At 42.8% G+C, this 11,166-nt stretch overlaps 1 protein-coding gene across 1 annotated transcript in view; it reads right to left on the bottom strand.

The window, feature by feature from the left end:
* The window catches only part of EVC2 (Ellis van Creveld syndrome 2), a gene marked incomplete at its 5' end in the record, with an annotated part of 146,739 nt that overhangs the window by 24,123 nt on the left and 111,450 nt on the right, over positions 1-11,166 (bottom strand). The window contains one exon of the mRNA XM_011935424.1: positions 1,889-2,116. Within this exon, the coding sequence (XP_011790814.1) occupies positions 1,889-2,116 (228 nt within the window). The remainder of the gene's footprint in view (positions 1-1,888; positions 2,117-11,166) is intronic.

Genomic DNA, 11,166 nt, shown 5'->3' with positions numbered 1-11,166 from the left:
GGCTCACTGCAAGCTCCGCCTCCCGGGTTCCCGCCATTCTCCTGCCTCAGCCTCCCGAGTAGCTGGAACTACAGGCGCCCACCACGGCGCCCGGCTAACTCTTTTTTGTATTTTTAGTAGAGACGGGGTTTCACCGTGGTCTCGATCTCCTGACCTTGTGATCCGCCCGCCTCGGCCTCCCAAAGTGCTGGGATTACACGCGTGAGCCACCGCGCCCGGCCTTGCCTTGCTGCTTTCTGTGTGTGGTGACTTTTTTCTTCAATTGAGAGCTCACATTCGGCTGAACTTGATCTATGGAAATCCTGAGCTACCCCATTGAGAATATTTTTTTTTTTCTGGAGAGGATTTGTCTTTGCATGAAGACAGTGAACTAACCTGAAATTATTTTAATTTAATTTATCACCTCGGAGATTTCGTGACTAGATGGTTAAAATGCATTTGGATTTGTTCTTCATGTTAGCAGAGGCCTTCGATTACAAACTCACAGGAAGAGCTTCACCTGGAGCAGGTGTGGAGATGGGTTCTGCCAGCAGGCGGCTTTCTCCGCCCACCCCTCGCTCGGTGTTCTCACTAACTGAGACATCCCACAGCCTCATCTCCCATTCCTCCAAAATTAATCCCAAGTCTCTGTGTTACAGGTTTCAGCCTTTGTTCCGAGGTAAACCTGGCTTCTGAATTTGCCCCCACCTATCTCTGTGAGTTCACCTTATCTAGGATATATCTTGCACATCTTTAGGGATTTTCTTCCATAGGCCCTTGCGAGCTCACAAAGCATTAAAAGTACGTTCATTTTTATATGTCCAGCATCTGGCTATTTTGCGCTGGAGTTACTTACAATGCTTTTGCTTCCTTTCTATCCCTAAAATAGTTGTTACAGTTGCAGGGTGCATAGTGTCTGCCCACCCCCGAAATACTTTTAGACCTTTCAGCATCTACTGTTGTTACGTTTTAAAGAAAGTAATGGGAACCTCACATGGCAAACTCAACTGGTGTAGTCCATAGACATGACATAATAGGTTGAAGTCAGAAACAGATTCCATTCCTGGCTCCTTTCACAATCAGCCATGTGGTCTTCACAAAGAACTTGACCTGCCATCTGCCCCAATCTCAGTTTCTTTACCTGAGAACTGAGTATAATAACAAGATCTACTTTACCACACAGCTAAATAATGAATATAATGACAAACAGCATAATTGTAAAGTAGCATAAAATTGTACCTTATTAATTATGCTTCAGTAATAATCTTAATAACTAAGTAAAGAATTATGTACACTTAAGTGAGAGCATGTCTATTCACAACTTAGTAGTGCTTCCCTCCCCACACTAGGGTTTCAATAAATGCGAGGGGTTTTTTCCTCACTATAGGTAATTATGATAATAATATATAATAAATGGAATTCTAAAATCTACACATAAAAGACCTAAAATTAGTCACCCAAACAGTTATTACAATAGCTTTTGTTTTATGGATATACCTCTCACATTTTGGAAAGAATGTAGCATGTTGTGATAACACTAATAATTAGAATTTTTAAAATAATAAATAACCCAATATATTGTTGCATTTAGGATATGCTAATTGGAAGATACACTGTTGTCCTCCCTAGCATAATGAAAGAAACAATACTGCCAACGAAACCATGGCAACTGACAAGGTTCAGAGATGTTAAAATCCAAAAGGGTTGCTTCTCAGAGCAATGAAATAGAGCCATCTTTGGTTGAGAGAGTACAAAGTACTCTCCAATAAGTCACTTTGTTTAATCCTCATCACAACCCTACAGCATAGACAGGACAGGGGTTGCAGCCTACTCCACAGGGGAAGATGCAGAGGTAGGTACCAGAAAGAACCAGCTCTGTCCGCCCCTCCTTCCCAGCGCCTGCACTCACCCGGCTGTGCGATTCCAGGATCTGCGTGCAGGCCGACTTGGTCAGCATCTCAGACGCAGTCAGCTTTTCCAGGAGCAAGTCCTGGATGCTGAGGAGGGCGGTGTAGGCTGACAGGGTCTCGGTCACCCGGGCTGCCTTCTGGAACTGCAGAGCAACAAGTGACTGTGCAAAGCCTCCCTCCTGTGCCTCCAGCCGCTGCACTCTCTCCCGCAGCAATTCACCTCGAACCTGGGAGGGGACAGGAATGGACCCAAACCCAGAGAGCAGTGAGTAGAGGAGGGTGGAGGAGAACAGTCTTTCAGAGTTCACAGACCTGGGATTCTGAGGACCACGAAAGTTTACAATGGAGATGCACTGGGAACCTGCAGGGAGCAACATCAGACAAGGCAGTCCCTGCTTATGAAGACTCCAAGGGGATTGGGGAGCCATCCTTCATTCCATACCTATCATCCTCAAGAGTCACCTGAGCCCATCGCTCTGCTGAAAACACTTCTAAGTCTTTCCATGTCCTAGCGGAGCGGATGGAAATTCAACTCCTTAGCATGGGATCCAAGGAGCTCCCTACCCCAATCCCAGCCAAGGTCCCCCTGGACAGGTCTGGTCTGTTCTTCTGCCCCTACCCCACTCACACACGCACATCTGGGACTCCCATTCCCAACTGCGCACTGCGCTCTACACGCCATGCGCTTTGTGTCTGTGGTTCGTGCTCTCCGAAATGACGGAAATGTCCTCCCATCCTCCCTTCCTGAAATTCTACTATTTGTCCTTTGGGTCTATAGTTCACTCTGAAGCGGTCTCACTTCTCTCTGTTTGTTTTGTTCCATGTAGACTTTAAGCCAGGTGCCCAGGGTTTACTTGACGTCAGGCAAATCATTAAGCTCTGCGTGCCTACGCTTCTTCATCTATACAGTGGAGAAAATATTACCATGCAACACAGAGTAGTTGTTGTTTTAATCAAAACAGCTTTATTGCAGTATAACTTCTGTACAATAAGCTGCACATATTTACAGTACACAATGCGATAAATTTTGACATATTTTGACATATTTCTACCCCTATGAAACCATCACCACAACCAGGGTAGTGGTGAACCATGTTCTTGGTAAACCCACCCCCTGCCCCCCACTTAGCAACCACTGATGTGCTTTCACTTACAATCGATGAGTCTACGTTTTCTAGAGTTTTTTTTTTTTTTAATAAGGGGAATCATACAGTATGTATTTTTTTTTTTGTCTAGTTGTTTTTCATTTTTTTTTGAGACAGAGTCTTACTCTGTCACCCAAGCTGCAGTGCAATGGTACAATCTTGGCTCACTGCAACCTCTGCCTCCTGGGTTCAAGCGATTTTCCTGCCTCAACCTCCCGAGTAGCTGGGATTACAGGCGTGCACCATCATGCCCGGCTAATTTATGTAATTTTAGTAGGGATGGGGTTTCACCGTGTTGCCCAGGTTGGTCTCAAACTCCTGGCCTCAAGTGATCCACCCACCTCAGTCTCCCAAAGTGCTGGGATTACAGGTGTGAACCACTGTGCCCAACCTATCTAGCTGTTTTGACTGAACATAATTATTTTGAGATTTACCTTTTACCATCTTCTTCTGGGTTGAGGAGCTCTTATGCTTCCCCCTTCCCTCCCTTTGTTGCTTTATTAGCTATAGCTCTGTTTTGTTATTTTAGTGGCTGCTTTAGGGTTTATAGTACACATCTTTGACTTATCCCAGGGTACCTTCAAGTGATATTATATCACTTCATATGGACTACAAGAACCAAAAATAAAATTATAAGCCCCCCTCTCAACCACCTGAATGGACTACTCCTCTTAGCAAGGGGATTCCAAAGTCGACCTGAAAAACTAGTTCAGGCCATGATGGGAATGGGGAGCTGAACATGCCTCCTTATACCGTCCTTCCTTTTGGAATTTCAGATTGAACAGACTCTTTAGGTCTGATAAGAAACATTTACAATCTATTCTCTCTGAAGCCTGCTACCTGGAGGCTTCATCTGCATGATAAAACCTTGGTCTCCACAACCCCTTAGTGTAACCCAGATGTTCCTTTTTATTGACAATAACTCTTTCAATCAATTGCCAATCAGAAAATCTTTTAACCTAACTATGATCTGGAAGCCCCCGCTTCAAGTTGTCCCGCTTTTCTGGACCAAACCAATGTACATCTTACGTGTATTGATTGATGTCTCATGCCTCCCTAAAATGTATAAAACCAAGCTGTGCCCCAACCACCCTGGGCACATGTCATCAAGACCTCCTCAGGTTGTGTCATGGGTGTGTCCTTAACCTTGGCAAAATAAACTTTCTAAATTGATTGAGACCTGTCTCAGATACTCTTGGCTTACAAACCTTATGCTAATTTACTTCCATTTCTTGCTTCCTGGTCTTGTGCTATTTCTGCTATACATTTAATTTTACATACGTTATAAACTTCATACTACTTTGTCATTATTTTCATTGAAACCAGTCAATTAATCTTTAAAATTTTCTTGTATTGAAGTGAACTGCACATAACATAAAATTTACTACTTTAAAGTCAACAATTAAGTGACATTTAGGATTGAGTAGCCCCCACCTCTATTTAGTCTGAGAACATTTTCACCATTCCCAGAGCAAAAGAAAACCCCACACCTCTTAAGCAATTATTCCCCAGTCCTCCCACCCCCAAGTCCTTGGCAACTATCTATCTTCTGTTTCTATGATTTTCCTTATTCTAGATATTTCATATAAATGGAACTACAGAATAACCTTTTGTGTCTGGCTTCTTTTACTTTGCATAATGTTTTCAAAGTTCATCTACTTGTTGTATCAAAACTTCATTTCTTTTTTATGGTGGATAATATTCCATTGGATGTACAGTCAGTCAATTTTTGGAAGACTTTTAAAATTAAAAGAGAATCTAACATAAGTACCCATGTAGTTACCATTCCCATTGCTCATTTTTGTGTGTGGTTCTGTAGCAGGAAGAGCCACAGACAAAACCCCTCAGACACTGGAGTTAAAAAAGGAAGGGGTTTATTTGGCCGGGAGCATCAGCAAGACTCCTGTCTCAAGAGCCAAGCTTCCTGAGTGAGCTATTCCTATCCCTTTTAAGGGCTCACAACTCTAAGGGGGTCCGTGTGAGGGGGTCATGATCGATTGAGCAAGCAGGGGGTACATGACTAGGGGCTGCACACACTGGTAATTAGAAAGGAACCAAACAGGGCAGGGATCTTCACAGTGCCTTTTTTATGCAAATAACCAATTAGGTCAGGGGTCCATCTTTAATTACCAGGCCCATGGTGTGGCACCGGGCTGTCTGCTTGTGGATTTCATTTCTGCCTTTCAGTTTTTACTTCTTCTTTCTTTGGAGGCAGAAATTGGACATAAGACAGCATGAGGGGTGGCCTCCTCCCTTAGTTCTAGATTTCTATCTGTTATGAAAATCCTTCTGCCTGATTTCCTATAACATTTCTTGCAGTATGAATCTCCTAGTAAGGAAAACTTTCAGCATTGTAAGTCTAAAACGTTTATTTCATCTTCATTCTTGAAAGATGTATTTTTTGAATAAAGAATTTCAGGTGGCAGGTTTGAAATGAGAAATCAGCTGTCACCCTGACCTTTGCTTTGTAGTGTACAAGATGTATCTTCTTCCTTTAGTTGCTTTTAAGATTTTCTCTTTATCAATGGTTTGGAGCAATTTGATTATGATGTACCTTGGAAAAATTTTCCTCAAGTTTCTTATGCTTGGGATTCACTGAGCTTCTTAAATCTGTGAGTTTACAGTTGTCATCAAATTAGGCAAAATTTTACCATTAATTCTTCCAATATGTTTTCATCCTTCTTTTTCTGTCTCCTCTTCTCCAGGAATTCCAATTACCCACACATTAGGCCACTTGAAGTTGTCTCATGGCTCACTGGTACTCTGTTCACTTTTCTCTGTTTTCATTTTAGATAGTTTCTATTGCTATTATCTTCAAGCTAACTAATTTTTTTCAGCAATGTCTAATCTGCTGTTAATTCCCATACACACACACGTATATGTGTGTGTGTGTATGTTCAAATCAAACTTTTAGAGAAAAAAAATGTATGATATAGATGTAAATACAGACATATAGATATATCTTTTTACATCTTCCATATTTATACTTAACCTTTTTTGAACATATGAAACACAATTATAATGACTGCTTTACCCCATTTATGCTGGAGGTTGCAATTTTTTGTGTGTGAAAAATCAGAACTTGGTGATGACCTTGAGCAGTAGGATATAAACAACTCCCACAAGCTTAGCATTCCAATAATGGAACACTAGGTATAAATGGGTTAATGCCATTCTCTGTCAATTCTAACATCTGTGTCAGTTCTGGACTGGTTTCAATTGGTTGCTTTTTCTCCTCATGAGGAGTTATATTTTCCTGTTTGTTTCATGCCTGGTACTTTTTAACTGAACTACAGACATTGTAAATTCTACCTTGTTGGGTCCTGGATATTTTTGTGTTTCTATAATCATTCTTTAGCTTTGTTCTGAGATGCAGTTAAGCTACTTGGAAACAGGCTGACCTTTTGGGTTATGTTTTTAACCTCTTTTATGTAGGACCAGCATAGGGCTCATTATTTCCACTGCCGAGGCAAGACCCTTTTGAGTACTATATTTGATGCCCTCTGAATTGAGGCTTTGTAGTCTGGCTGGAAGAAACTGTCACTATCCCCAGCCTGGTGTGAATGCTGGGTACTCTTCTCTCTAATTATTTTGGGTGGTATTTCCCCTGGCTTTGAGCAATTTTCTTCCATGGAAGTGCTGAGCAGGTCTCAGCAGAATACTCAAGGGGACCAAGTGGACACCTCTGGAATTTTCTCTGTGCAGCTCTTTCTTCTCTGGGATTCTGTCCTGTGAAATCTAGCCGACTTGGCTTCTCCCAAATTCTTAGCTTTGTCTCTTCTACTCAAGGGGTCTACCCTAGTAGACCTGCTGTGACCTTGCCTTCTTGCTGTGCCTCAGCCTGGAAACCCTTTTAGGTCAGTAAGCTGGGACAATGACAGGGCTGAATGAATTCCTTTATTTCTTATTTCTTAGGGATCAGTTTTGACTGCTGTCCAGCGTCCTGAAAATCACTGTTTCATAGATTTTGTTTGTTTTGTTTTAGGTAAGGAGTAATTCCAATACTTTTTATTCTGTGTTGGTCACAAGCAGAAGTCCCTCATAGGGTTATTCTGATTATTAAATAATCTAATACTTTTACGTGCTCAGAACAGTGCCTGACACATTGGAGTGTTTCACAAATGTTGCTGTTGTTGTCCTTGGTGGTGGTGATGGTGTTAATACTCTTATTACCGAAGGTGGAATATGGTGGGTTCCATAAGGGAGGTTCCATATATGGTGCTATGTAGTTTAGAGAAAGGAGAAGGTGGAGGGGTCAGGGAAGGTCATGACAACATTGGCATTTGAAGCAGACACTGAAGGATCCAGGCATTCAGGAAGAGGAACAGCATGACCAAAGGCACGGAGGCAGGGGGCCCTACACAGACTTGTGAGGCTGAATTAGATAAAAGCTAAGAGGGAAAGTGGGAGATGAAGCCGTAAAGGTGGGGGAGAAGAACCCATACTGCAGAGGCCCTGAACTGTCAGGGACAAGCTTCCCCTCAGACAGTGAGAAGGGCAAGAGAGCTGGATGTCCCTGAACAGGAAAAACTTGAGTGATGGGCAAGGCATGGCAAGAATTGGGTAAAAGGTGATCAATAAAAATAAAATTCTAAGTCCCCTAACTGACTGAATGGGCCCCCTGTTGGCCAAGAAGACCCCAGAGAAACCTTGGAAGCTGAGTTCCCAGCCATAATGGGATGGGAGGTTGGACACACCTTGCTACACCTCCTCCCTCACTAACCATCATTAGGCTTTCTTCCCTAAGGGCTAAATAGAAATCAGCTCTTCCAAAAGACTCCACCCCTGATATTAACCAACTACCTGACACTGCCCCTCCTTTTTGCTGTTTTGACAAAGCAACCAACTAGCATTCCTTCCTGATAACACACACTGACTACAGATTGTAGGACCAGCATACAGTTTTGGTTCTGGACAGTCTATGGAGGAAGCTCAGTGAGGGCTTTAGTGTCCTCTACTTCACATTTTGATGTCAGAAGGTAGAAAACACCACCCTCAGATCATGCCAGCACCACCATTTTTTTGTACATGGGACCTGTATTAGTCCGTTCTTATGCTGCTATAAAGCACTGCCTGAGAGTGAGTAATTTATAAAGAAAAGAGATTTAATTGACTCACAATTCTGCAGGGCTGGGGAGGCCTCAGGAACTTACAATCATGGCAGAAGGGGAAGCAAACACATCCTTCTTCACATGACAGCAGCAAGGAGAAGTACCAAGCAAAAGGGGAAAAAGCCCCTTAAAAAACTATCAGATCTCGTGAGAACTCAGTCACTATCACGAGAGCAGCATGAGGGTAACTGCCCTCGTGATTAAGTTACCTCACCAGGTCCCTCCAATGACACACGTGGGGATTATGTAAACTACAATTCAATAAGAGATTTGGGTGGAGACACAGGACCCATGAAGGGGCATGAAGCTCAATGACAACACTTGTGCATGTTTCTCCTTTCATAAATATTCATGACTTCTCCCATAGCTTATTACATATGTATATTAAGCCACCCTGTTTAGCATAAATTCCTGTTTCCTTTGCCCCCTTCTCTAAGTGCCTGTTTTCAGCTTATAACCAGATGCTATGCTTCCTAGCCTGTCAGAATTGCCCCTCTGCAGGCTGCAACCTGTTACGAGAAATAAAGGTCTCCTTTCCAAATTTATGAACCTCATCACTCTTCAGCCAATAGAGGTCTTCTTTATTACATGCCTGCCATGAGCTAAGGTTTTCACGTTATCTTTGTGTGGTCTCCGTCTTCCCCTCTTGGGTGGGTGGTGATCCAAGTGTCCCGTAAGACCCAGACCCCTGCAGACGTGCAGAGCAGAGGGCAGAGTGAGGTGGCCATGAGGGATAGCTCAAGTTTTATTTATGCAAATGCATGCACAAATGTGGGTGAAGTGTAAAGCTTTTTGTATATAATATATGAACAACATGGACAGTGAAATTAAAAAGAAAAAAAAAAGCTTCTCCAAAATTCTTTTTTCTTCTTTGGAAAGCTTAGTTTGTTAGTTCCAGCACCATGAGAATGTGTCTCTAGAGAGGGTTTTAATCCTCTGTCTAGAAGAAATCCTGGGAAACAACACAGATTTGCATTTCTATGAGGTATTAATGACAGGCTTCATTAAATATTCAAGCCACTGAGAATAATACAAATTCATTTGCAAAATGATATGCTGCTAAACACTCTTTAAAGGAGAAGTTCAAACAACTTCCTTACTACTTTTTCCCTGACAACATGTGGATTTCAAAGGAAAAGTTTCTTCTATGCATTATAATGTCCTTTAAACATATAATAAAGTCTACCTGTATCAACCAGCAGAGAGTTATTGGGATTCTAAAGAGTTCAATAAATCACACCTCTCCTTGCCCAAGTTTGGAAACAAATACAACTAGATGAAAGGGTGACCCAGACAGACACTAAATGTTAGCTTTGATGTTGAAAACTAGATTAGAGAATGTGGCTCAGATCTGTATCCAAACAAATTCACAATCCCCCAAACAGTAGGTCTCCCTACCAAATTCATCACTTAATAAACAGATAAGAGGGGCTTTCCCATAGGCAGGCTGGTTTCCAGAGAGGAGGGGGCTGAGCTGAGCCTGTCCCATTCCTTCTTTAATCCCACCAATCATCAATGCCCTTCTTGCATTTATAATTATGATCATTATGATCAGATTATTATCTCCTCCTTGGAGAAAAGTGGGCAAGGGATGGAGAATCTAGGAGTGCCACTAGCAACATCCTTCAGTGGAAAGAGAGGTATTTAGAGAGGTTTTGTTACAGTAGGTAACTAGTCAGACATGAGCAGGGCAGGAGAGAGCCCCCCTACTACCAGGAATGTCAGGTGGCCATCAGGTGATGGTCAAGTGGTTGTTAACTACATCTTTAAAATAATAACTAGTTGCAGTTGGTGCCAGGGAATGGCAGTCTCCCAACAATAGAAAAAACCTGAAATTGGTGATAAGCACCTTCCCAATAAGAACTCAGGAGTCGGGCAAGTGGGCTCACACATGTGCACTAAGCAGCAAAATGGCAGAGTATAACTAGTATATGACCTTCTAGGAACATTCTACTGGTAAGGAAGAACGCCTTAAGTGAGCATGTGCATAACTTCAGTAAAAACACTGCGTATGCGGCTCCTCCCAAGTGCTGGCAGGCCACTGTGCATGTGAACAGCCCACCCCAAGGGAAGAATCATGGGAGAAGGGATGTGATATGGTTTGGTGTGTCCTCACCCGAATCTCATCTTGAACTGTAGTTCCCATAATCCCCACGTGTCATAGGAGGTAACTGAATCATGGGGGTGATTACCTCCATGCTGATCTCCTGAGAGCGAGTGAGTTATCATGAGATCTGATGGTTTTATACGGGATTTTTTTCCCTCTTTGCTCTGCACTTCTCCTTGCTGCTGCCATGTGAAGAAGGGTATGTTTGCTTCCCGCTTCTGTCATGATTGTAAGTTTCTTGAGGTCTCCCCAGCCCTGCAGAACTGCGAATCAATTAAACCCCTTTCCATTATAAATCACCCAGTCTTGGGTATGTCCTTATAGTAGTGTGAGAATGGACTAATACAGTATGCAATCCTCCAGAAGTATGCCAATGTATAAAACCCCAAGTCAAAGGTTAAGCTGTGCAGTTGGTCTCTCAAGTCGCCTGCTTGCCCCTCTTCCAAGTGTGCTTTACTTCCGTTCCTTCCTGCTCTAAAGCTTTTCAATAAACATTTACTCCTGTTTGAAAACTTGCCTCAGTCTCTCTTTCTGTCTCACGCTCCTTGGTTAAAGTCTTTCTTCTTAGGAGTCAAGAATTAAAGTTGCCACAGATTTGTACAGATTTGCTGCTGGTAACATTATCAAGAAACTTGCATCCAAACATTGGGAGAATAAGGCTAAAGAAACGCTGCTGAAATATAAATGTGCATTTGAAGATTCCCATTCCAGTGGCTGGTCCCCTTAAAAAGCAGGTAAGTTAGGCCGGGCGCGGTGGCTCAAGCCTGTAATCCCAGCACTTTGGGAGGCCGAGACCAGGTCAGGAGATCGAGACCATCCTGGCCTACACGGTGAAACCCCGTCTCTACTAAAAAATACAAAAAACTAGCCGGGCGAGATGGCGAGCGCCTGTAGTCCCAGCTACTCGGGAGGCT

Source organism: Colobus angolensis, unplaced genomic scaffold, assembly GCF_000951035.1.
Source record: "Colobus angolensis palliatus isolate OR3802 unplaced genomic scaffold, Cang.pa_1.0 Scaffold143, whole genome shotgun sequence".
Taxonomy (NCBI): Eukaryota; Metazoa; Chordata; class Mammalia; order Primates; family Cercopithecidae; genus Colobus; species Colobus angolensis.
Note: the sequence above shows the minus strand (reverse complement) of the source record. Positions and strands in the feature narration are given on the sequence as shown.